This window comes from Phyllobates terribilis, unplaced genomic scaffold, assembly GCF_046119375.1.
Source record: "Phyllobates terribilis strain yellow unplaced genomic scaffold, ASM4611937v1 Scaffold_7__3_contigs__length_470593459, whole genome shotgun sequence".
Classification (NCBI taxonomy): Eukaryota; Metazoa; Chordata; class Amphibia; order Anura; family Dendrobatidae; genus Phyllobates; species Phyllobates terribilis.
The window spans coordinates 221,306,487-221,334,105 of NW_027362767.1; the positions used below are offsets into that span (position 1 = coordinate 221,306,487).

Sequence of the window (27,619 nt, forward strand, 5' to 3'; positions counted from 1 at the left end):
TTTTCGGCAATTGTAAAGGAAGCTGCCAGCAGCGGCTCTTGATGATTTTGTGCTTAAGAGCACTTGATGTGGCAGAACATCCTTCAGACAACCATTAATAACCTCAATGGTAGCAGTGAAGGCTGTAAATGCGGGACTTCTACATGTGGTACTCCTCGTACTTGATACTGAATAAATCAAGATGGTGTTTTTGAAATTTTGTTTGCATTTTTTTATTTTCGCATCGTGATTTTCATAATTTGATGACTTTCCCTACTTGGTGCTGCAATTTCACTGGTGCGTATTAATCATTTACTTATGTATTTTTAACCTACGTGTGTGTGTATAGATATTAACACAGAATGATATTTAGAATTCCCAGGATTTTGATGAGGTTTGGTGAGAAGAATTAATGTTTTCCTTCATTAAAGGGGTATTCCCATCTCCAAGATCCTATCTCAATATGTAGTAGGTGTAATAATAATAATATCAGCAAATACCTCCAGTTAGAAATTTAGTATAGTTCTTCTGATTTGCTATGTCACTTACCCCATGTGCAGGGCATTGCAGTACCTTAGGTATCTATGGTTATGACCACTCATATAGTGGCAGTTAGTTGTTTGAGGTCGTAACCGCGTATACCTAAGCTACTGCAATGCCCTGCGCATGGGGTAAGCGAAATAGCGAATCAGAAGAACTATACTACATTTCTAAATGGTGGTATTTGCTAATATTCTTATTATACCTACTACATATTGGGATAGTATCTTGGAGATGGGAATACCCCTTTAAGTCCTATAGATGTGTTTCTCATGAATGTTGATACCTTTCTCTTCTTACACGCTAAATGTGAACAGAAAAATGTAACATGAACAGGAACAAGCTATGTAATAGTATAATCAGAAGAAATATACCACATTTCTAATTGGAGGTGTTTATTAATATTATTATTACACCTACTATATATTGAGGTTAGATCTTGGAGATGGGTATACCCCATCTCAATATGTAGTAGATGTAATAATAATAATAATATTAGTAAATGCCTCCAATTAGAAATGTAGTATAGTTCTTCTGATTTGCCATGTCACTTACCCCATGTGCAGGGCATTGCAGTAGCTCAGGTATCCATGGTTACGACCACTAATAACAGCTGTCACTATATGAGTGGTTGCAACCATAGATACCTAAGCTACTGCAATGCCCTGCACATGGGGTAAGTGACATAGCGAATCAGAAGAACTATACTACATTTCTAATTGGAGGTATTTGCTCACATTGTTATTACACCTACCCTGGAAATGGGAATACCCCTTTAACTGTATCGTCAGCGCATGTACTGAGGCTGTAGAGCTGACATTTCCTCCTTGATGGATGTGATGCTACTTTCCATTCGGGTTAGTTGTGATGGCCGGATTGTATCCCCGCTGTATCTTGCTGAGTAGTAAATATCCTGTATGTCGAAGCTTCGGCTCTGCCTTCTGCAAAGACCTTTTAAGAGTCTCTCATCTATTCTGAGCACAATCAGCCTTGTCAGATCCCTGCGGTCTGCTCAGGAGTGTATATATCTGATATTGCTCTGCATATCTGGGCCGTATACGCCGAGGACCAGCTGCGAATGTGCTTGCCGTGCGCCTGCAGTCCCGGTGTCTGGGCACTGTAGTGCAGTCTGGGATCCTGGCTGATCTTGGCAGTGCATGAGAGGGAGGAGGAGAGGAGGGTTTGCAGAGGACCACACTCACAAAGACATTCTCTCCATTCTGCAGCAAAGTGAGCTGCAGTCCTCCTGTGGGACTTCTCCAGAGCTCGGGACCTATGTGCATTACCAGGTAAATCATGTATGGGATGATCCTAGCTTTTATTGCTCCAGTGTTAAGAATAGCGGTCAGGTTATTAGATAATTTACACGTAGCAGCCCAGGACTGCATGCAGGAGTTAGGAGAGAAGGTTTTGGGGCAGTATTCGCACTGGTAGCTTGTGTCCTTTATTCTGTGTCCTAGAAGAGGGCTGCGGTGATACCTGCGCAGGGCTGCAGATGCAGGGCTCCTAGATGTCACTGGGGGAATGCAGACCGCATGCTAAGATTACCCGGCAGTCCAATAGTCTTATATCCTAATGCACTCGTATATCTGCAGCTAATTGTCAGCTGGATGAAGTATGGCTCTCGGTGCATGCAGAGGACAGGTTAGATTGGGTTTCTGTGAGGCTTAGGAAGTGTAAGCGATGCAGTGATGGGCTGGATACTGTACAAACGCTGTCACATTCTCTCCTCTCAGCTGCTCCGATGTCTTGTGTGGAAGCGTAATGATGGAGTGGGATTGCCTCGGGTAGAGGACAGAGGTCCCACATGACCCCAGCTTCCTGATGACTGCACCTTTGTGTCCTCAGCTTCTCTCCCGAGCTTTTCCTCCTCTCTTTCGAACATGGCAGAGAATTGGCACAGCTCTGTTCTTCACTGAAGTTAGCCCCCATTGCAGACACAGCCCGGCTGGAGTGCTAGCCAGAGACACGGTGGCTTTTGGTGGAGGACGGCAGAGACGCAGGCATGATTCTGATGTCTTCGGAGATCTAAAAATGAACTCTTCCTTTGAAGGAACTAACAGCAGCAGCGGCGGCGGTGGCAGTGGCGGTCCATTTTGCCTTTTGGGTGTGGGATCTCATGAATCCATTCCGGTTTGCCTCCTGGAAGTGGGGATTATCATCTTTCTGACTGTTCTCATCATCTCTGGCAATTTGATAGTCATCTTCGTCTTTCATTGCGCTCCCCTGCTGAACCATCACACCACCAGTTACTTCATCCAGACCATGGCCTACGCCGACCTGTTGGTCGGAGTCAGCTGCCTGGTGCCGTCCTTCACGTTGCTGCATCGCACTGACCTGCTCCCAGAACAGCTCGTATGTAAGATGTTCGGTTACGTGGTGTCCGTCCTGAAGAGCGTCTCCATGACCTCGCTGGCTTGCATCAGCATCGACCGCTACATCGCCATAACCAAGCCACTCACCTACAACACGCTGGTCACCGCCTGCCGGCTACGCTTCTGCATCCTCTTGCTCTGGATCTACTCGTGTGCTATCTTCCTGCCGTCATTTTTAGGATGGGGAAAACCAGGGTATCACGGAGACGTATTTCAGACCTGTGCCTACTCGTGGCACACCAATCCCTATTTCACTTCTTTTATTGTGGTGATGCTATACGCCCCGGCGGCTACGACTGTTTGTTTCACCTACTTCAATATATTCCGCATTTGCCAACAACACACCAAGGAGATAAATGAAAGGCGCGTGCGCTTCAGCACCAGTGACGCCGAACCGTCCCAGGGACAGCCTAGTCCGGAGAAGCGCTACGCGACCGTCCTTTTCCGCATCACCAGCGTCTTCTACATCCTGTGGTTGCCCTACATCATCTACTTCCTCCTGGAGAGCTCCAGGGTCTACGCCAACCAGACTGCCTCCTTCCTCACCACCTGGCTGGCCATCAGCAACAGCTTCTGCAACTGCGTCATCTACAGCATGTCCAACAGCGTCTTCCAGAAAGGGCTCAAGAGGCTTTCTGGGGCCATTTGTGCTTCTTGTTCCAGGCGAGGAGATGGCCATGATGGTACCGGTGCTGCCCCAAAGAGACCCACGACTGACTGCAATCCGTAAATAATAGAAAACATGGAAGAAAAAAAAAATGTTAGTACACCCTAGCATTAGAAAAAGTATTGACCTCCCAACAGGAGCATTGGAACCGCATCAGTGATGCCAGAATATATTTAGTGCTTTAGTCCCATCGTGGACCCAACATATATAGCTGCAATAAATGGTCATAACCTTCCTGGAGCCTCATGGCTCCTCCGTTTTGTGGCTTTATGACTTGCTCCCCACTTAAGATCCATCTTGGATGGAGTCAGATTGGGATTTTTGTGGCCACAGTGTTGGAGATTCTTTGCCTTCAGATTCATCTCCATGGAGTTGGAGCATTACCTGCGGGTGGTCTGTGTACGGTCTATAAAGCCACACCACCACAGGAGCCAAATATTTGGGTTTCTGCTCAGGCTGGAGCTAGCATTGGATTAGACCATCGTTGGCACGATGGAGCCGGGGGAACTCTTTTAATCCAGCAGCCCCCCGGTCTTAGGAACTCATCACATGGAGCCTGTCTGTTTTAATATGTTTGCCGTTTTATTTTGATACATGCATAGGTAATTTTTGGTTCCAGAAATGTAATGCAATATTTTTCTAAGTGGAAGAAGATAATATATTATTGATATTTAAACTGTTGACCACTGGAATTTTTTTTAAGTGTAATTTAAGAATGTTTTGCTTACAGTGTTTGTAATAGTTGTACGTTAGGGCGGCCAGATCAGATGTTTTCTACCCTTTAAAGGATCTAGATACCTTTTGGGGATTTTTATTTTTTTTTGTTTTTTTAACTTTAATTTATGCATATTTTTCTAAATTAATTTTTGCAGCTAATAATGTTAGATTATTTTGCTTTTATAGGCTTTTTTGTATCCTAGAACGTAGAGTGCATAGTGAGTTAAAGGGAATCTGTCAGCTAGTTTTTACTATGTAATCTGAGAACAGCATGATGTGTAGGGGCAGAGACCCTGATTCCAGTGATATGTCACTTGCTGCTCTGCATGCTGTCATTTTGATACATTCACCATATTGTGAGGTGTAGATCCAGCAGTGCTCAGAATGCTGAGCTTAGTATAACCCCGCCCACACCACTGATTGGCAGCTTCCTGTGATGTGGGCGTGGTTACACAGAGCAGGAGGACTAGGAGGCACCAGACACCTAGTCCTGTAGTGATAATCTCCTGCTGATAAAGCACTGATTTTTTTTTTTAAACCGCAACACCTAGCCCAGTAAGTGACACATCACTGGAATCGGGGTCTCTGCCCCTACCTCATGCTGCTCTCAACTTACATAGAAAAAAAGTCATCTTTTAACAGTGAGCTCCATCTAGGAGAAGGAAAAGGAAGCAGCTGACTGATGGGTTTACTGTTAACTCTTTCTGCAGTCCGCTATGAACTGTGATACATGGAGGCTGTAGAAGCCAAATGGTCCATCATTTTTATTGAAACACAATGCCAAAAAATGCATGCATTTATAAAAAAAAAATCTCCTGATGGCTTCCACATCCTTTAAAGTTAGTCTGGTACCTACACTTTTGGAGAGTCTATTTTTTGGGCTGTACGTCTTAGTCTGCTAGCAAGGAGCGATGACATTGCATCACTGCCTAATAAGTATGGAGCTTGACTTCTTCATCATGTCAGGCTTTCTAAGGGGCTAGGGGGCTAAAGTCTCATGAATTATGCAGTACGGCCTTGAATAATCTAGTACTGCCTTAATTGTAGCTAGACGCCGGCTATGCTTTACATGAGACTAATTATACACTGTGACTGATCCGCAGTCGCTGTACCTCCTCCCGACCATCGCTTGTTGGGGGCAGGAGCGCGGCACAAGCTGGAAGCTCTCAGCCTGGATTTAGTTGTCTTACAAAAATTTTGCCTTTTTAAATTCTTCTGGCAGCAAAACTGTTAAAGCTGTGATGTCACTTACTAAATGAATGTATTTAGACTGAAATCTGTATAAAAAGCAACAAAAAAAATATATAGAAAGTCTCGGAAGTTATTGGCATTTGTTTTTGAAACCTTGAACATTCAACTTTTATTATTAGGACTCGACTTTTTCTATGGTCGCTGTGCTTTCAGGCCAAGCACTTTTATAAAAAGATCATTGTCTTTCTCCTGAAAAATTACCCCCCCAAGGTGCCGTCCTCTAGGAGTCTCCCTTCTCTCTAACTTTCCATCCACTGACTATTTCCAGGAGCAGAGACCCCAAGATGGATTACAGAAAGTAGATGGCTGGTGTTTGTCTATCCGTATGTTCAGCTGCATACACGATTAACAGGGAGGCAGGTTATTAGTTCATACAGTCCAGCCTTTAGGCATTGGCAGAATAAATGCAGGAACGGATTGGAAGTTCCCACACCTGTAGTGCTGACAGAATGTAGATTAAAAATAATTGGTTAACAGGTTTTTGATATATAATCTGAGAACAGCATGATGTAGAGGCAGAGAGCCTGATTCCTGCGATGTATCATTGCATGCTTAGGGCAGTTTAGATACAATCCCTATTTCCTCTGCAGTAGATGTAGCAGAGCTCAGAATGCTGAGCTGTGTACAGCCCCGCCCACAACCCTGATTGGCAGCTTTCTGACAGTGTACACCGGAATCTGCTAATCAGAGATGGGGGCGGGGTTAAACAGATTAGCTGGACTGCCTGGCACATGACACCTAGTCCTGCAGTGATAATCTCCTGCTGATAAAACACTGATTGTATTGAAACTGCAGCAAGAATTGTGGCACAATTTACGCTAAAAAAAACTGTCTTTCATGATTTAAACTATATAACACTGATTCATTAAGACTGGCGTTTCTTGCAGCAGTCCTACTGAGGAACGTGCAGTAGTAAGATTCGCCACATTCATTAAGAGGCGCCTGCCACTCGGTGAATGTGGCACATGCTTTTGTTTTTTTCGCCATAAATGTTACTCTAGTCAGGGTCTGGAGTAACCTTTCTGGCGATTCTTACCGTAGGCAGGAAACGATAGTTGATATCAGAATGCTCAGTGTCACGTCTTCGTCTTGTCCGTAGCCGGCTTTAGAGCCAGCCTTCTGGAGTCTCATGATTATTTTTGCTTCTTGTTTTTTTTCTGTTTTAGTCATAGTTGTTGGAAATGATGCAATATATTTAATTCTCCATGCGCTCAGGGACAAAATGTGCTATAATATAATAAGAAAAAAACATTATTTTCCCATGAAGCCCATGCACCAAATGTATTTTTGTTTTACGTTAATCTTTTTTATTTTTGGGAAGCTCCTGTGACAAGTGTTACATTAGTATTTATCCGGTTTACTATGTCTACAACTTTTTACTGTTCTGATTATATTACATAGTTTGTTCCTGTTCACGTTACACTTTTTTGTTCACATTTAGCGCTTAGAAAGAGAAAGGTATCAACATCCATGCGAAACGTATCTATAAGAATCCAAGATACTGTCCCAATATGTAGTTATAATAATAATATTAGCAAGTACCTCCAATTAGAAATGTAGTATAGTTCTTCTGATTTACTATGTCCCTTACCCCATGTGCAGTAGCTTGGGTATCCATGGTTATGACAACTAGCAACTGTCACTATAAGAGTGGTTGTAACCATAGATACCTAAACTACTGCAATGCCCTGCATATGGGGTAAGCGACATAGGTTATCAGAAGAACTATACCACATTTCTAATTGGAGGTGTTTATTAATCTTATTATACCTACTACATATTGGGACAGGATCTTAGAGATTGGAATACTCCTTTAATTAGACTGAGGTTAAAAGCGTGAGAACAGATGTAGGAAACCAGTGAAGTCCAGTAAAAATACATATACACTAAACGAGTACACTTGTCTTTAAGGTTATGTTCACAGATTGCATTTTTTATGCAAATTAAAAGCTGCATCTTACAGCACTAGTAAAAGCTCTGATGCTTCAAAAATCTCGTGCACGTGTTTTTTTTGTCCCCCCTCATTGCATTAATCCATAGAAAGCAATGCAGAGTGCAAAAACCCAGCAAAACCCACTTTTTGTAAGCCGTTTTTTTGTTTTACTGCCAAGAGAGCCGATTTTGCCTGCAGAAAAAAAAAATGCTGCAAAAACTCAACATGTGAACATAGCCTGAGAGTTTTCTGCAGCAGAAACCAGTGTTGGCAGGAAAAAAAAGAGCTATGCGTGTTGTTGTTTTTTTTCCATGTTTTTGTGTTCCCCTCCCCCACCTCCCCATTCATTCATTTGAATGGGTGATGACCAATGCAAGTCAGCGTGGTCGTTCACTTGAACATTTTGTTTTCACAGTCTGCTTGTAAAAAAAATAAATAAATAATAATCCCAGCATGCATATTCCAGATCCCACTCTGGGATTTCTGGCACTTGTGACTCACCCCCTGGGCCGCTGACTCGCCCCCTGGGCCGTGGGGCACGCGGAACCGGGCAATAGGGAGACGATGGGGGTAGTAGTGGCGACCCGGTCACGTGGCTCAGGGTGGTCAGACCGGTGGCAATCTTTTAGATGTTTTAGATAATAACCGCAATCCACGGGTGGCGTAGTCGGACATTAGGAACCGCCGCTGCAAGGCAGACCGCTGGGGCCGATGATGTGTGCAGCTGGGATGGTGTGACTCCCCACGGGAAGAGTGCGGCCCCAGGGCAGTGTAGTGGATGGTGGGAGTGATGGTGGTGAGAGTCCCAGTACCGGTAATGCCGGAGGAGCGAAAAAGCACACAGACAACGTACTGCAGTCCAGGGTCTTTACTCACGGTTAATATCCAAGTCACTTCTGCAGGGAATGACTGCCCGAGCCGTGCTGCGTCCACCAGGTGAGGGGCTCGGTCAACTCCCAGGCAGCTCAGGAGTATGGCTCAAGACCCCCTTTTGTCCTTTCTCTGGCCTGCCTCACCAGTGACCCACTTTTGTCCAGCTGCCGCGGACTTGTGCGGTTAAACGTGGGCCCCGTCCTCCGCTGTCCTATATGGTGCCTTCCTAGCAGGTTTGATGAGGTGTCGCACCAATAAATGATCACGACCTCCAGTCTTTGGCTGAGGGTTGTTTCTCCTCCGCCAACTTGGGATCCGGTACCCTTAATCTGCCTGACCCTGCACCCTGGATTCTCGTGGGTTCTTAGGGTCCCTTCCACCTTCTTGTTCCTGAGCCCTTCTGTTTCTTCCTCTCTTTCTTTGCTGTTCATTTCTGTTCTTGTTCCTTTCTGTTCCTGGCCCTCTCCTCAGGCCTGCCTCATGGAGCTGGGCCCAGACTGAGCCACAGCTCCCTGTCAGCCCTCTCTGGCCGAACTCCTCTCTCTTCTCCTCCTGCTTGAACTGACCCAGAACTAAGATGGTGCCCACCTTTTATACCTCCCTCTAGAAACATGAGCCCAGGTGACCAGCAACCAATGGGCTCCTTCCTACGCTCAGGAACCAACCCCTATCTGCCCCTACAGCACTGGGTGTTCCACCCCACTCCAGACAGGGACATAGTCGGTCGTGCCTGCACTTCTGTCTAGTGGGTGCACCGTTGTGCTGTCCCTCGGAAATGGGGTGTGTGTGCTGTATGCAGCTAACTGAGCCCTGGTCCATACTCCATCCTTACCCAGGAGTGGAATACCACACCTCTGGTTTGAGGTGCAATACCCCTGTAGCGGCCGAACCCTCGGGGCGCTACATTCCCCCCTGGTAAACCACAGCACGTCCTCGGGCTGGAAAAGAGCAAAAACAGTTAATTACAGGACATGCAAAACTTTTTCAATACATCAGAAACGGGCGACATTGTTCAATTCCCTTTATGGGAAACACTTTTCTTTGTCATTGTTAATACTACCGGAACTCTTTTATCATATAAAACATTTGCATTATCACCTAGCAGCATATAAAACTTTCTCATGTAAAACATTTTCAAATACGGCATATTCTTGTATCCTGGCCGCGGTGCAACTTGCGACCAGATGTTCTTTCTTCTTAAAGGTGCAACAGTCCAGTAAACTTGTCTTGAGGTAGACGTTGCGGTTTTTATATAAAACCAGTGAGGGGCGCTTTAAGAAGCGCAACTATATACAGTGGATTGGCCGTTCCCAGTCCTCGGCCGGTTGAAAAAGGGGGAATGGCTGCTCACAGTCCTCAGCCTGTTAAAGGAAAGAGGGATGACTGCTCTCAGTCCTCAGCCAGGTTACTTAGGGGATAGGGCAACAGTCACACAGTCCTTTATCAGTCCCAACGGGGACCACACTTTATTCTGGAAACAGTCCCAAACAGTTCCTTTGTACCCAGACGGGTAACTATTTACACTGGTATGCTACTGTTTACTGGTAGCGATACCCTCCAGCCGCTCTTTGCTCCTCATAATCTTCAGGCCCGTCCGGGCCCTCTTGGTACTCAGAGTCCGAGTAGTGCTGTTCCTCCTCCTCTACTACTCTGTGGACGTGGAGGGCGTACCATCCCTTCACGCCTTGGTGCCTGGTGTAAGACACCACATCCCCTGGAAATAGGTCCCGCCCTCGATGACCTTCCGGCAGGTGACTCTCCACATCCCTCCTCGTCCCGAACACGTCGCTGATGGTCTCAGGGTCTCGGATGAAACCCCAGCCGCGCTCCATCTGGAACTTCACAACAGTTCCGGTGACTCGGGAACTGCGGGCAGTTCGGTGATCTCGCCAGGCCTTCATTTTCTGCTCCGCGCTCCGGACCTGCAGCTTCTCTTGTTTCACGCGCCGCTCTCGCTGCTCCCTCTCAAACATCTCCAGCTGTTGGCGGCAGGCCTCCCACCGTTCGGCTGCGTCTGCCCGCGTTTCCTTTGTGAACCCCATTAGGTCCTCCCCAGTGGGGTCCCATTCAAACTGGGCGTCCTCCAACGGTAGCTGGGGGGTTTCCTGAGGCGCCGGAGCAGGGATGAGGGGCTCAGATGGTACTCCAACCTCCGCGGGCGGGCTCCTCCGAAAGCGGGGGTTGACGTACTCGGGGGGGCCAGATTAAAGGAAGCCCATTTGGACTGGTATGTTGGGCGAAGAGATCTGCGCCCAGTGGTGGTACTGCAGAGGCAGGGGGCGCGAGCGAGTTGGCGGCGCCCGGGGGCACGTGGCCTTGCGACCAGGCCCGCGCTGGTCGTTTCCTAGTTGCTCCCAGGGGTGGTGCAGGGGGTTCCGTCGGGGCAGCGGCGCCCGGGGGCGCTAGGCCTTTGGGCCGGGCCTGCGGTGGTGGTTTACGGAGCACGCCCGGGGTCAGAGGGCACGGCGTGGGGCGGGGCTCACTGGCAGCGTCGACGGCCTGGGGGCCGGTTGATGGCGGTGGCGGCACGGTGTCGACGGCGAGTCCAGGTGCGTTGGGCTCCGCAGCAGGGTGCAGGGGCAGGTCGGCGGCCCCAGGGTTCGGGGTAGGGGCGTCTCCGTTACCTGCCTCTGCTGTCGCGGCCTCCTCCGCGGCGTCGTCGTCAGCCTCCGCTCTGTCTTCACTGCCCTCGGTGGCTGGTGTGCTCCTGGACGTCGATGGCGCCTCCTGCTGCAGGGTCACAGCCCGCCGAGCCACTTCTTTCCACCCGGCTATCACGTCCTGCTGCGCCCGGACCATCCTCCGGTCCAGCTCCTCCAGCGCCGCCCGCGCATACTCGGGGTCCTCCTTGGGGAGATGGGCTAGCAGCTCTGTGAGGCTGCATGGTGGTGTGGCTTGCAGCAGGCCCCTTGCCAAAGTGCTGGAGCTGGTTCCTTTCTCCATCTCCGGGTGCGGCCTGGCCAGACTGATCCAGACCACCCCCTGCCCCGCAGTTTTCTTCTCTTTCCGCCCCCATGGGGGGTGGTCCTGGGGCATTCTGCTGACAATCACTCTCAGGGGCAGCCCCCCCACGTTGACGGACATTTCTACCGCCGTGCTCATGGTTGTTGGGGGCGGGCTTTCTCTTTGGCGCCATTCTGGGACCCGGCCCACGATGGGAGGCGGCCTCTTGTGGTCTTTTGGCGCGCACATTATGGCGCTCGTTCTTCTGGGGCGGGCGCCATCTTTAGTACAATGAAACAGTCTCTTTTCAGGCGCGCAGTACCCGTTGTTAACGGGCACGAAATCCTGCCGACTACGCCAAAGCTGACTCGCCCCCTGGGCTGTGGGGCACGCAGAACCGGGCAATAGGGAGACGATGGGGGTAGTAGTGGCGCCCGGTCCCGTGGCTCAGGGTGGTCAAGACCGGTGGCAGTCTTTTAGATGTTTTAGATAATGTCCGACTACGCCACCCGTGGATTGCGGTTATTAGGAACCGCCGCTGCAAGGCAGACTGCTGGGGCCGATGATGTGTGCAGCTGGGATGGTGTGACTCCCCACGGGAAGAGTGCGGCCCCAGGGCAGTGTAGTGGATGGTGGGAGTGATGGTGGTGAGAGTCCCAGTACCGGTAATGCCGGAGGAGCGAAAAAGCACACAGACAACGTACTGCAGTCCAGGGTCTTTACTCACGGTTAATATCCAAGTCACTTCTGCAGGGAATGACTGCCCGAGCCGTGCTGCGTCCACCAGGTGAGGGGCTCGGTCAACTCCCAGGCAGCTCAGGAGTATGGCTCAAGACCCCCTTTTGTCCTTTCTCTGGCCTGCCTCACCAGTGACCCACTTTTGTCCAGCTGCCGCGGACTTGTGCGGTTAAACGTGGGCCCCGTCCTCCGCTGTTCTATATGGTGCCTTCCTAGCAGGTTTGATGAGGTGTCGCACCAATAAATGATCACGACCTCCGGTCTTTGGCTGAGGGTTGTTTCTCCTCCACCAACTTGGGATCCGGTACCCTTAATCTGCCTGACCCTGCACCCTGGATTCTCGTGGGTTCTTAGGGTCCCTTCCACCTTCTTGTTCCTGAGCCCTTCTGTTTCTTCCTCTCTTTCTTTGCTGTTCCTTTCTGTTTCTGTTCCTTTCTGTTCCTGGCCCTCTCCTCAGGCCTGCCTCATGGAGCTGGGCCCAGACTGAGCCACAGCTCCCTGTCAGCCCTCTCTGGCCGAACTCCTCTCTCTTCTCCTCCTGCTTGAACTGACCCAGAACTAAGATGGTGCCCACCTTTTATACCTCCCTCTAGAAACATGAGCCCAGGTGACCAGCAACCAATGGGCTCCTTCCTACGCTCAGGAACCAACCCCTATCTGCCCCTACATCACTGGGTGTTCCACCCCCCTCCCCACTCCAGGCAGGGACATAGTCAGTCGTGCCTGCACTTCTATCTAGTGGGTGCACCGTTGAGCTGTCCCTCGGAAATGGGGTGTGTGTGCTGTATGCAGCTAACTGAGCCCTGGTCCATACTCCATCCTTACCTGGGAGTGGAATACCACACCTCTGGCAGAGGTGCAATACCCCTGTAGCGGCCGAACCCTCGGGGCGCTACACTTGCTTTGGAGCAGTATAAAGGTGTAAGGTGACCTTGCTGTTATACATTCGGGGGCGCTGGCTGAAATGTCTGTACAGGGTATCTGGACATGTGCATGAAGAGTAAGCTCTGACCACTGGGACTGATTTCAGTGTGAGGGTCTGTGAACAGAAGCCTGACGGATTCCTAGTATCAGCTAAGGGAATGAGATCCCTAGATCCATTATTTCCTCCACAGTCCCTGCAGCAGATCATCTCCTCACTGCGCTGGGTCTCACCTCCCCATGCAGTGCACAGGAGGCGGGCTGATCTCTGTATGGTGACCGGGAGCAGAGCCCGAGGATCAGGGAGGGGGGAGTAACATGGATGCTCCTGATAATCACAAGGCACAATTGCAGATGATGGTGCAGTGTGGCCAGCATAGTAAGGGGGACGGTGGCTGGCATACTCTGGGGGAGGGGGGGACGGGACAGTGGCTGGCATACTGGGGGCGGGGAGAGAGGCACAGTGTCTGGCATACTGGTGGTGGGGAGGGAGGGACAGTGGCTGGCATACTGGGGGGGGGATGGGACAGTGGCTGGCATACTGGGGGCGGGGAGAGAGGTACAGTGTCTGGCATACTGGTGGGGGGGAGGGAGGGACAGTGTCTGGCATGGTGGGGGGGAGGGAGGGACAGTGGCTGGCATGGTGGGGGGAAGGGAGGGACAGTGGCTGGCATACTGGGGACCGGGAGAGAGGCACAGTGGCTGGCATACTGGGGACCGGGAGAGAGGCACAGTGGCTGGCATACTGGGGGGGAGGGAGGGACAGTGGCTGACATACTGGGGGGGAGGGAGGGACAGTGGCTGGCATACTGGGGGCAGGGAGACTGGATGGCATAATGGGGGGGAGAGGCACAGTGTCTGGCATACTGGGGGGGGAGGAAGGGACGGTGGCTGGCATACTGGGGGACGGTGGCTGGCATACTGGTCGAGGGGGAGACTGGCTGGCATACTAGGGGAGGGGGGACGGTGGGAGGGGGAGACGCTGGCTGGCATACTGGGGGAGGGGGGACGGTGGCTGACATAGTGGGGGAGGGGGAGACTGCCTGGCATACTGGGGGAGGGGGAGACTGGCTGGCATACTGGGGGAGGGGGAGACTGGCTGGCATACTGGGGGAGGGGGGAGACTGGCTGGCATACTGGGGGAGGGGGGAGACTGGCTGGCATACTGGGGGAGGGGGGAGACTGGCTGGCATACTGGGGGAGGGGGGAGACTGGCTGGCATACTGGGGGAGGGGGGAGACTGGCTGGCATACTGGGGGAGGGGGGAGACTGGCTGGCATACTGGGGGAGGGGGGAGACTGGCTGGCATACTGGGGGAGGGGGGAGACTGGCTGGCATACTGGGGGAGGGGGGAGACTGGCTGGCATACTGGGGGAGGGGGGAGACTGGCTGGCATACTGGGGGAGGGGGGAGACTGGCTGGCATACTGGGGGAGGGGGGAGACTGGCTGGCATACTGGGGGAGGGAGGGAGACTGGCTGGCATACTGGGGGAGGGAGGGAGACTGGCTGGCATACTGGGGGAGGGGGGACGGCGGCTGGCATGCTGGGGGAGGGGGGACGGCGGCTGGCATGCTGGGGGACGGGGGACTGGCTGGCATGCTGGGGGGCGGGGAGACTGTGGCTGGCATACTGGGGGGGGGACGGTGGCTGGCATACTGGTCGAGGGGGAGACGGTGGCTGGCATACTGGGGGACGGTGGCTGGCATGCTGGGGGAGGGGGAGACACTGGCTGGCATACTGGGGGAGGGGGAGACACTGGCTGGCATACTGGGGGAGGGGAGAGACTGTGGCTGGCATACTGGGGGCGGGGAGACTGGCTGGCATACTGGGGGAGGGAGGGACGGTCGCTGGTATACTGGGGGCGGGGAGACTGGCTGGCATACTGGGGGAGGAAGGGGCGGTCGCTGGTATACTGGGGGAGGGGGGACGGTGGCTGGCATACTAGCGGAGGGGGAGACACTGGCTGGCATACTGGGGGGCGACAGTGGCTGGCATACTGGGGGCGGGGAGACCGTGGCTGGCATGGGGGGGGGGGGACGGTGGCTGGCATACTGGGGGGGGAGGGACGGTGGCTGGCATACTGGGGGACGGTGGCTGGCATACTGGTCGAGGGGGAGACTGTGGCTGGCATGCTAGGGGAGGGGGGACGGTGGGAGGGGGAGACACTGGCTGGCATACTGGGGGAGGGGGGACGGTGGCTGACATAGTGGGGGAGGGGGGAGACTGGCTGGCATACTGGGGATGGGGAGACTGGCAGGCATACTGGGGGAGGGGGGACTGTGACTGGTATACTGGGGGAGGGGGGACTGACTGGCATACTGGGGGAGGGGGGAGACTGGCTGGCATACTGGGGGAGGGGGGAGACTGTGGCTGGCATACTGTGGGAGGGGGGACGGTGGCTGACATAGTGGGGGAGGGGGGAGACTGGCTGGCATACTGGGGGAGGGGGGAGACTGTGGCTGGCATACTGGGGGAGGGGGAGACTGTGGCTGGCATACTGGGGGAGGGGGAGACTGGCTGGCATACTGGGGGAGGGGGAGACTGGCTGGCATACTGGGGGAGGGGGAGACTGTGGCTGGCATACTGGGGGAGGGGGAGACTGGCTGGCATACTGGGGGAGGGGGAGACTGTGGCTGGCATACTGGGGGAGGGGGAGACTGGCTGGCATACTGGGGGAGGGGGGAGACTGGCTGGCATACTGGGGGAGGGGGAGACTGGCTGGCATGCTGGGGGAGGGGGAGACTGGCTGGCATACTGGGGGAGGCGGGAGACTGTGGCTGGCATACTGGGGGAGGGGGGAGACTGGCTGGCATACTGGGGGAGGGGGGAGACTGGTTGGCATACTGGGGCAGGGGGGAGACTGTGGCTGGCATACTGGGGGAGGGGGAGACTGGCTGGCCTCCTTGGGGAGGGGGGAGACTGGCTGGCATACTGGGGCAGGGGGGAGACGGTGGCTGACATAGTGGGGGAGGGGGGACGGTGGCTGACATAGTGGGGGAGGGGGGACGGTGGCTGACATAGTGGGGGAGGGGGGAGACTGGCATACTGGGGGAGGGGGGAGACTGTGGCTGGCATACTGGGGGAGGGGGGAGACTGGCTGGCATACTGGGGGAGGGGGAGACTGGCTGGCATACTGGGGGAGGGGGAGACTGGCTGGCATACTGGGTCCATGTCTGCACATCTCTCCATGGCTCTTATAATTTAGGCCAGCGTCGGTACATGCTCATTATGGGGCCTGGTAATCCCGCAGCGTCGCCGTACCCCAGAACGCTAAGTATTCTTGTATCTCATTAACATTGAAAAATGCAGAGAAAAATAACGTCGGCCACACGGATTTCATGTGATTTTTTTCCCTTTCTACACGACGTTATATTATTGCCAAAGAACAGTGAGGAAACGCGGCCGTGGGGCAACATCGGCCTTAAAAGGGAAGAAAATTCAGAGGAAGCCGATTTCACAGGGGACTGATATTTATAGAAGCAAAGGATAATAACACTGGATGGATAAGAGGCGCTCCGCACCAGGCACCCGGCTACTGCAGCCATGTCTATAGGAATCCCAACAATCGGCTCCCAAGTTAATTGTCCTCTGCTTTAAAATGGAGATAGGAGACGGACAGATGCAGATGTCTGACCCGCGGACAAAACCCGGAAGTGGACCTGGCCTTAAACAAAGCGCTCGGCTTGTGTCGTAGACTGTGCTATGTTTATCCTGGGCCAGACTGCTAAATATACTGATCGCAGTAACTAGGGCTGTGCATAGCGGCTTCACTAATTGTATTACCGCTAAGCAATGTGCGCATCATCTGCCGGCATAATGTATGACCCGTCACTGATTAATAATGGAGGAGAAGTCTTCACCCAACAGTGGGGGATAGAAAGCCGCTCATTAGGCTCTTCCGGGGGCTTTGTTTTGTAAATTTTACTTAATTTCATAGGTTTGTTTAAAGACTATTGACGAGACAAGTTTAAGACTGTAGCGTTAAATCACCTATATGTACAATAGCGCTGTGGGTTAAAAAAAATAAATATTAAAACAAATGTTAAAATTTTATTCACTCTCCTTTTTACCCCCATGAAAAGTAAAGAAATAATAATAATAAAAATAAAAACTATTTGCTAATGACCCATGCATAAATGTCCAGTCTAAATTTACACGGACTACTGGAGTTATTTTAGTCTTCCTATTCTATACTGAAGACTTTCCAGCAGGCTCATTATCATCAGAGGCAGGATTACAATGATGGTAACACCTTTTATACACAGTTGATAACACAGGATCCACTATTTACAATAGTTGGTGGCGCTGCTCCTTTCCCCTCCCTTTCACATTGATACATGCACACGCTCATTAGATGCTTCTGTACAAAAAATAGGCTCTAAATCAAATCGCTGCTAATGTACATGTGCATTTCCTGAAAAGACAGGAAGTTACTCTCTACTTGACCTAGTGGCCAGTGTAAAAATTGCAAGATTATTTTTTGTTTATTATTAAATACAGATAATATGAAAAAAAAATACATTTAACATAAAAACCTGATTTAAACTGTTCATCATTTTTTATTAAATATTCACTATTTATATTTTTATTGATAGTCTTTATTCTTACTAATGCTTTAATGTGTGAATGCTTTCAATCTTTGTTTTTCAACCTTTTAAATACTGCTGTCTATCACTAGAAAGTTACATTTAAATAGCTTCTTTGTACACAGAGGAAGCAGACGGTCTACTATGGCAGCCGGGGGCTTACTGAAGGCCTCCATGGTTGTCACTGTAATATGTAATGGGATAAATAGATCTGCAAATCACTGAATTTAAAAATTGTTGTCTCGCTCCTCAAAAATCACTTCAAAGCGCCGGCCACTAGGTGTCTCCTTTCTGTCTGACTTGCTGTTCACTGCCTGTTGTCAAGAGTAATCCATCAAGCAGCAGAGAGACGGATTGTAGGAATTGAGGATGGCGCTTGTTCTTCCTGCTTCTGCTCTCCTGTCTGTCAAACCACATACAGACATAATAGAGAGGCAGGTTTCAGTTCAAGGAAGGTAGACAAGCCATTAGACAATAGCAAGAAGGCTGCATGTCCGGTATCAAAGGAAAGGTAGTCACAGTACTTATTGTGCTGCCAGAATGTTGATGAATAGGAATGAGACACTGAGACGGAATGGATGGTAAGTTACAGAACAGGTGAATCGGGACAGTTCCTGGACATATGAAACTTATGTGCAACCAAAGCGTTATTAATTTTTGTGGGGTGACTGCAGTAGGACATGCGTAGAAAACCTTCTGTAAATATGCAGCCCCATAGGGAATAAATGGAGTGGCAGTTGAGCACTGTCATTTCATTGTCTGTAAAAATGTGTCAGCCTATTTTGTGGGTTCCAATGGTTGGACCCCCAATCGTAAGTTACGACAGTCTAGGTGGTAACTTGTTTTCACCCAACAACCCCTTTAAAATCAATATCGGATTGGTGGAGGTCCTACACCTGCGCCCCAACCGATCAGTGGTTTCCAGCTCCTGCCAGATAATAATAGTCCATGGAGCCGAGCAGCTTTGGGGCCGCCGTCCAGGCTGCAGCGGCTTTGGGGTCGCCGTCCAGGCTGCGGCAGCTTACCCCTATACACATCACTAGGAGCTGCGGGACCTCAAGAGAAGGAAGTTTTGCTGTTCGACTCCATTCATTTTTTACATCTGGTCCCCACGGGTCCTGAAAACTGCTGATCAGATCATGTTGATCTATCCTAAGGACGGTCTTCTGAGATCTTGTGGAAGTTGTGTCCTTTGCAGCCTGGTGCACACAATCCCGTTTTCCCTGAGAACAATAGATTTGTCAGTAACCAGGCTTTATGTGCCTTTATTTATTGGGAAAAAAAACCTGGAAAACCTGCTAACAGACTGTGTTCATCAGCAATTGTGTCATGGGCACAAGATGGATCACAAGCGGGAATTTGGCAACTTGTTTTTTTCGCTATGTCGGTAAAGCCCTGTTCTTGATGGGTTACAGACATTAGCCCAGTACTTGTTAGATGTCTGCACTGGAATACTCCATGTCCATACTAACTCATCTGATTCTACCAGTCCCACAATGTGAGGGTCCACACCACGGCGGGCATGACTGGGAATATGACGCTGTTTCTGGACTTTCACAGAACCTCGGGATAATGTCTTGTGACATGGCGCTGAGACATGTCAGAGGTTGGTCTGCCATGGATTACCCCCTTCGAGGGGTCAGGCTGCTCACATACACTGTGATTGGCAGGGATAATGCACAAGTCAATAGATATTGATGCCACTGAACGTTTTTGTTTGTCCTGTGACGTGAGCCGCTGGGGGACCCTTTTGATGTTTGTTTTAAGGGTCCTCTCGGCTTCACATTTCTTCTAAATTAAACTTTTTTTTTTTTTTCTTCTCTGGGAGTATTAGCCTGTCCTAGAGAGCTCATTTCACATGGCTCCTACAAGATCTGTTTATTGCTCTCCCCGATCTTCCTGCCATTCTGCGGCTGCGTTCACACAGGGTGTGTGCTCAGAAGGGTTTCCTACAGTTCCCACTGCCCTTCAAGCTTGAGAAATTGCCCAGGGAGCCAGTTCTCACAGAAAGGTATAAAAATAGGAGGAGGTTAGCCCATGCCTGTGGCACAGTCCTCAGTGCCGGCCAAGCTTAGAAAAACACGCTCTTTGTTTAAGTCATTTCTGTATCGTTATCGCTTCCTCAAGATGGAATAGAAAGAAGCATGTGAGACTTCTGGCCGAGCTTCCCGAGAGCCGCGGCTGCTAACGCTCTGCGGTGCACGTAAGGTGACGGAAAGCCATTATTTCATGGCTGATATGCTGTCGCCTGTGTGTATAAGGAGTCTTTATACCAAAATGTACAGTCCCTTTCCATAGCTCCGCTTCTAGAGATGAGGTCATGTTTTATCTAGATGGTCACAGTGTTTGAGTTTCCGGAATGCGGTGAATTCGGACATGGAGACACTTCTGTTGTTAGTTTTAAAGCCATAGCAATAGGCAGCACTGATCTGATTATGTATGATGGCTGCGCTTTATATTTAATTATTTATAGGATCCTTTTATGGTGAAATAATTATTTTAATTTTTAATGTGTTTTTTTTTTTTTTTTTTCTTCAAATCGTGTAGTGTAAAATTATGTACCCCACATTTACCGTAAGAGTCAAGTTGAGCTTAGAAATAGCTTTAAAGACTGTGTGTTGGTGGATAGATAGACTGCTCAAAAAATTTAAGTTAACACTAAAATACCACATCTTAGATATCACTAAATGAAATATTCCAGTTGCAAAACTTTATTCATTACATAGTGGAATGTGTTGAGAACAATAAAATTAAAAAAAAAAAGATCAATGTAAATCACAATTAATATCCTATGAAGGTCTGGATTTGGAATGATAAAGTGGAAAATCAAATTACAGGCTGATCCAACTTCAGTGGAAATGCCTCAAGACAAGGAAATGAGGCTCAGTATTGTGTGTGGCCTCCACGTGCCTGTATGACCTCCCTACAACGCCTGGGCATGCTCCTGATGAGGTTGCGGATGGTCTCCTGAGGGATTTGCTCCCAGACCTGGAGTAAAGCATCCACCAACTCCTGGACAGTCTGTGGTGCAACGTGACGTTGGTGGATGGAGCGAGACATGATGTCCCAGATGTTCTCGATTTGGATTCAGGTCTAGGGAACGGGCGGGCCAGTCCATAGCTTCAATGCCTTCATCTTGCAGGAACTGCTGACACACTCCAGCCACATGAGGTCTGGCATTGTAATGCATCAGAAGGAGCCGAGGGCCATTGCACCTGCATATGGTCCCACAATGGGTAAGAAGGTCTCGTCCCGGTACCTCTGGAAAGCTGTGAGGATTCCAAAGAAATGCCACCCCACACCATTACTGACCCACTGCCAAACCGGTCATGCTGGAGGATGTTGCAGGCAGCAGATCGCTCTCCATGGCATGTCCAGACTCTGTCACGTCTGTCACATGTGCTCAGTGTGAACCTGCTTTCATCTGTGAAGAGCACAGGGCACCAGTGGTGACTTTGCCAATCCTGGTGTTCTGTGGCAAATGTCAATCGCCCTGCACGTTGTTGGGCTGTAAGCACAACACCCACTTATGGATGTTTGGCAGTGCTCCTCCTGTTCCTCCTTGCACAAAGGCGGAGGTAGCGGTCCTGCTGCTGGGTTGTTGCCCTCCTACGGCCCCCTCCACATCTCCTGGTGTACTGGCGTGTCTCCTGGTAGCACCTCCAGCCTCTGGACACTACGCTGACAGACACAGCAAACTTTCTTGCCACAGCTCGCATTGATATGCCATCCGTCTGAGCAAGTCTGTTTCTGACAGTCTGAGCAGACACATGGATGTTAGTGGCTGCTGGAGGACATTTTGCAGGGCTCTGGCACTGCTCCGCCTGTTCCTTCTTGAACAAAGGAGGATGTAGCGGTTCTGCTGCTGGGTTGTTGCCCTCCTGCGCCTCTCCACGTCTCCTGGTATCTGCTCCATGCTCTGGACACTGTGCTGTCAGACACATCTACTCTTATTGCCACAGCTCGCACTGATGTGCCATCCTGGATGAGCTGCAATACCTGATCAGCTTCTGTGGGTTGTACTGTAGACACCGCCTCATGCTACTGTACTGTACCTCTAGGGGTGAGAGCAATGACAAAATGCAAAAGTGACCAAAACAACAGCCAAAAAGGATGAGAACAGAGAAATGGTCTGTGGTCACCACCGGCAGAACCTCTCCTTTATAGGAGGTGTCTTGCTAATTGCCGATCATTTCTACCTGTTGTCTGTTCCTCTGCAGTGCGCAATATCTGGTGGATTCAGGCAGACCGATCTGTATCAGGTGTGAAAGGAAGCTCATCGTTCGGAAAAATAAAGCTCTCAGTCCTATAAAACTATTATATTCATCAATACAGAATTTAAAAGCGATGTCCAGACACTGAATTAATCTCAGAATACTGTGAATACCAAATAACCACCCAACCCCCGTCTCTGCAGTTACCGTGCTGTCTGGGTTTGCTGCCTCACTTTGCACGAGCATGTGTCCCTGCAGTCAATCACCCTGTGGTCAGTCATTGCCTGCAATGGTCACTTGTCCACCTGGGCTGTACAGAAAGTACTGGTATGGATGCAGGTGCGTTAGAAGAGGAATAGCTGGAGATTGATAAGGTGAGTATTTATTTTATTACTTTTTAGCATTCTGAGATTTTCTTTTTCGTTTTTCAATGTCTGGACGACCCTTTTAAAGGGGTTGTTGTGACTCTGAAGAAAAGTCTGCAAATTACTCTTTGTGACGGCCGGATAGTTTCAGTATGCTATAAGATTCCCTTGTATTCCCAGCACGAGCGTGCAGTCATCTGATACTATTTGCACACTTGCAGTCACCTGCAGACTAGACTTCTGCACTCCTTTCAATTCTCTTCGGTTGGGAGAAGCTGGGTAAGACTAGTCGGCATGTGACCCGAAGCCCCTGTTAATTGTATACATGTGGGCACGTCACTGCCCACTTACATTGGGAATTATGGCCATACACGCATTGCACATTGTCACGATTCGGAAGTCTTTAACATCCTGTTAAATCCCGCTGTCATTCCACCCTCCCATCGGCGCACCTGTGATGTGATTGCTGCGTACCTATGGGTTGCCATAACAGCCGGGGGTCTGCTGTTGAACCCCTGTACCTGACAATTACGATCCTCCTGTGAAAGCCGGTTTGTGGCCGGCGTTCATAGGAGACTGTGTTTTTAGCTATACATAGTAGGGCTGATGCTCTGCTGTGTATAGTACAAACAATCAGATGATCGCAGCTTCAAGTCCCCTAAAGGGACTATTAAATAAAGTAAAAAGTGAAAAAAAAAGAAAAAAGTTTTTAACCAAATGAAGAAAAAAAATCACCCCCTTTTGCCCCATTAAAAATAAAACAATGAAAAAAATACACATATTTGGTATCGCTGCATTCATAAAAGTCCGATCTATCAAAATACAAAATAAATTAATCAGGTCGGTAAATGTCGTAACGAGAAAGATCAAAGCGCCAGAATTATGGTAACTGTTACTTGGCTGCCGCAAAATGCAATAAGAGGCAATCAAAACATCGTATCTACCCCAAAATGGTGTCAATAAAAACATCAGCCCGGAGCACAAAAAATAAGCCCTCACCCGACCCCAGGACCTGAAAAATGGAGACGCCACGAGTCTCGGAAAACGGTGACACAAGCAGAAAAATTGAGCGCTTAAATAATTAAAAAAAAATGAAAAAAAACCTGTACATGTTTGGTATCTGCATACTCATACTGACCTGGGGATTAATGTTGTCAGGTCAGTTTTACAATATATAGAACATGGTAAATTAAAAACCCAAAAAACAATTGTGGAATTGTATTTTTTTTTTGCCATTTTAGCACACTTTAAATTCTTTTTCCCGCTTTCCAGTTCATCACATGATAAATTGAGTGGTATCATCCAAAAATACAACTTGTCCTGCAAAAAAAAAAACAAGCCCTCATACAGCCATATTGACGGAAAAATAAAAAGTTATGGCTCTTGGAAGAAGGGGAGGGAAAAAAAACCCCAGAAAATCACAGTCATGAAGGGGTTAAAGAGGACCTGTCTATTATTTTCAGCAATGACATGTCCCCTTTAAGTGGACGGCTTATCCTGCTGAAATCGGCAACAAGCTTGGCTAACATAATTCTACCGTGCACGGCCACCTTACCATTTGGCTGCTGTAGAATTTTGGACTTAATCCTCCGGTTTTATTTTCCCAGGAGTCTCCGCAGGACAGCGCCATCACACGCGACATCAACAGAACGTTCCCTGCTCATGACTACTTCAAAGATACCGGGGGAGATGGACAGGACTCGCTTTACAAAATCTGCAAGGTAATAAATCCTAAACCACAAAAAAAAAAAAAAACAGACGTCCGGAACGCCAATACAGAGTATGGCGCAACAAATGGCAAAGCTGCCGGCGGTCAAGACCGCTCATGAGGCACTAAGCACGAAACGATGAAAAAACACTGAAAATAACACTTCAGATAAAAAAATGCCGGTGTTTCCTGAAGGATCTTCCTCATGGAATGGTCTGCGGGTTCGCCTGCCTGAAAAAGATGTTGTGTGCATGTACCCTTAAAAAGTTTAAAGCCTTACTTCACTTAGATGTTGTTTTTTCCCCCAAAAGTTAAAGGGGTATTCCTCTCTCTAAGATATCTACCTATGTAGTAGATATAATAATAATATTCGCAAATATCTACAATTTGAAATGTAGTATAGTTCTTCTGATAAGCTATAACACTTACCCCATGTGCGGGGCATTGCAGTTGCTTGGGTATCCATGGTTATAACCACTAACAACTATCTGTCACTATATTAGTGGTTGTAACCATTGATACCTAAGCTACTGCAATGCCCTGCACATGGGGTAAGTGACAGTGAATCAGAAGAACTATACTACATTTCTAATTGGAGGTATTTGCTAGTAGTATTATTATTATTACTACACCTACTACATATTGGGATAGGATTTTTGTATCCCTGCGCTGTTGGTGGCACAGTATTCAAGCTTGAAGAAGTCCCTGCATGGCAATGGCCTTGCTCTGAGGTCCCCAGGTCTGGTGGGCCACAGGCTTGAAGTGGCCTATGGATGCATATACAGTTGAAAGTAACATTTGCTCTGACGTCCTTGGCACAAAATCTGCGCACACACTCTCACACACACACTCTCACACACACACTCTCACACACACACTCTCACACACACACACTCACACACACACTCTCACACACACACTCTCACACACACACACTCTCACACACACACACTCTCACACACACACTCTCACACACACACACTCTCACACACACACTCTTTTGGCTTATCCTCAAACTTTTGAGCAGAACACCCCTTTAACTTTATTTTTTACATCCAGTAATATGCCCTATGCTTCAATACATTCAGCATGATTGAAGGACATTGAGGGTCCCTTTTATTAAAGGGTTTATATGGCACTAAGCTGTTGATCGATCCTTAGGATAGGTCATCAGTATGAGACTCAAGGGGGGTCTGACACCCGGCACGCCACCCAGCTGTTATAAAGTCCAGCAGTCACTGTTAGTGCACTGTGGATGGACTTCCATACATGCGTGGTGGGCACTGCAGCCAGCTCTGATCCTGTTCACCTCAATAGGATCATTATATATAAGATATTAGGGAATTAAATGTGTGTCAGGGAAGAATCGGGTGTAGATTAGAGGTGGTCTTTCCCAAAGAAGTGCTCATTTGAAGAGTTTGCACTGGCATAATGATGCCGGGTTGTAGTGTAGTGGTGCAGGCGTTAGTAGGGTACTTTGAGGAAGGTTTCTGCATGTCTTTTACTAATGGAGTCCCTTTTTGGCCTCCGGTTGAAGCTCATTCTGTAAGAATCTGCAGCCTCTGGCCATGTAGCATCGGCGGTGTAGTGTCTGTGTGTGTTCATTCACTTGTATACTCAGTGTAAATCAGACGTCGGCTACGGCAGGTTGTGGGACGTCTGCCATAAACTTGTGATTAATAATCTCTGAATATAATAAAACAAGCCCACTTTAGGCTCTGCTTGACGTCTACAACTTTAGGAAGTTCTGACCATCCATCTGCCGTCTTCTTTTCCCTAGGCCTACTCTGTGTACGACGAAGAGATCGGGTATTGCCAAGGACAGTCGTTCCTCGCCGCGGTTCTGCTTCTACATGTAGGTTCAACCATGGAGGACCCCCTGTAATATTAGGCTGCTGTGTGACGGTTCTGATGATGGAGGTTCGACCTGTCATGGCCTCTGTGATCATGTCATCTGGGATGTTTCATAGAAACGTGTCTGAGGAATAGCAGCAGTGTTTATGTAGAAGAGATCCGGCAGGAAGATTACATTTTTTATATATTTTCTTTTATTTCTGCTTCAACAGATGCCTGAAGAACAAGCTTTTAGTGTCCTGGTCAAAATCATGTTCGATTATGGACTCCGGGAACTTTTCAAACAGAACTTTGAAGATTTGCACTGCAAGTTCTATCAGCTGGAGCGACTGATGCAGGTTAGTAGATGCTTCACCCTCATGACCGCTGCAAGCAATCCTAACGAGATCACCACTGAGGCCAGTGCTTGGCCCGGGAAGGTCATTTCCCCTGATGAAACCTGTGTGGCGAAACATGTTGCGGAAGCTAATGGCTGCTTAATTTTAAACCACATATACTAGATGCTTCATTTACAAGGTTTGTCGATCACCCTCATGACCGCTGCAAGCAATCCTAACAAGATCACCACTGAGGCCAGTGCTTGGTCTAGGAAGGTCATTTCCCCTGATGAAACCTGTGTGGCGAAACATGTTGGGGAAGCTAATGGCTGCTTAATTTTAAACCACATATACTAGATAGGGAATATATTGAATGCAATAGGCAGTACGATACAGCAATGTGTTGAAAGAGACAGGAAATAAAGATTTATTAAAGACAATACGCGTGGTATCGCTGCGGTCAGAAAAGTCCGATCTATCAAAATATAAAGGTAAATAACACGATTAGAAGTCGTCACACAGCTCCATCAACAAAAAATAAAAAAGTTACGGATCTTGGGGGGGTAAATGGGGACATAACCCCCTTCTTTTTTTTTTTTTAATAACTCGTCCCGCCCTCACATGTCCATGTGGACGGAAAAATAAGAATTACGGCTCCGGGAAGAAAGGGAGGAAAAAACAAAAATGGGTCTCGTCGTGAAGTTTTCCCATCTGCAGAAGCGTGATGTGAGCTGATGACCGATGTTGTGCTATAATTCCAATGCTGCCGTTAATATTTTTATATACTGTAATGTTTTTTTTGTTTTTTTTTCCCTACGTTATTCATGTGGTATCAGTGCGAAAACCTTCACTCTTTTTTTAATTTTGTAATAATTTTTTCTTATTTTGTGCATCAGGAATATATTGCGGACCTGTACACCCACTTCCTGGAGATCAGCCTTGAAGCTCACATGTACGCTTCCCAATGGTTTCTGACCCTCTTCACGGCCAAGTTCCCGCTTTACATGGTCTTCCACATCATCGACTTGCTCTTGTGCGAGGTTTGTACAACACCCGATCCTGCTGAAGACTTAATTGCGCTCATAATTGCAGATTTGCACCCAAATCCAGCATCTCCTACATGGCTAGTGGAATACGTACAGGGAGATGTAGACATTGTGGATTTTTTGGGGGTTAGATCTTTCTATACTAACCCATAGTCCTGATCTGTGGGCCTGCACTGCCCTCTGCTGGTGGTATAATTTATAGCGTTTCTCAGAAGTCCCGTCTTCAGCCACATTACTATAACAATCCGGTATTATACACTCAATTGTGACGCCTGGTAACCTTACAAAAAAAAGTCTACAGATTTTGCAATTTTTTACGGTTTTCTTTAGCATCCTCGTGTATGGGGAATCTGAATTAAGCAGTTAAGCAAAAAATAAAAATAGCAATAAAGCCTACTAAGGCCTCATTCAGATGTCCGTTTTTTTTTTACATACAAAAAATAAAATCATCCATCAGTGCGCTGGATCTGATTTTCATCTATTTCTGGTCAGTTTACCAGTGCGGTATCTATTTCTCTCCTATGAAAAAAAATAAACCCACACATTTTTCAATCTTCTTTTTCCTATTAAATAGTAAAAAATGGACAGTGC

The 27,619-nt window shown here is 48.7% G+C and overlaps 2 protein-coding genes across 2 annotated transcripts in view; both read left to right on the forward strand.

The window, feature by feature from the left end:
* The window catches only part of RABGAP1 (RAB GTPase activating protein 1), a 129,547-nt gene that overhangs the window by 62,717 nt on the left and 39,211 nt on the right, over nucleotides 1-27,619 (forward strand). The window contains exons 14-17 of the mRNA XM_073639747.1: nucleotides 23,711-23,824; nucleotides 25,592-25,666; nucleotides 25,878-26,003; nucleotides 26,879-27,022. Coding sequence (XP_073495848.1) covers nucleotides 23,711-23,824; nucleotides 25,592-25,666; nucleotides 25,878-26,003; nucleotides 26,879-27,022 — 459 coding nt within the window. The remainder of the gene's footprint in view (nucleotides 1-23,710; nucleotides 23,825-25,591; nucleotides 25,667-25,877; nucleotides 26,004-26,878; nucleotides 27,023-27,619) is intronic.
* GPR21 (G protein-coupled receptor 21) lies at nucleotides 1,367-6,139 on the forward strand. The gene is made up of 2 exons (XM_073637754.1): nucleotides 1,367-1,808; nucleotides 2,256-6,139. The coding sequence occupies exon 2, from the start codon at nucleotides 2,344-2,346 to the stop codon at nucleotides 3,622-3,624; it is 1,281 nt and encodes a 426-aa protein (XP_073493855.1). The 5' UTR covers nucleotides 1,367-1,808; nucleotides 2,256-2,343; the 3' UTR covers nucleotides 3,625-6,139.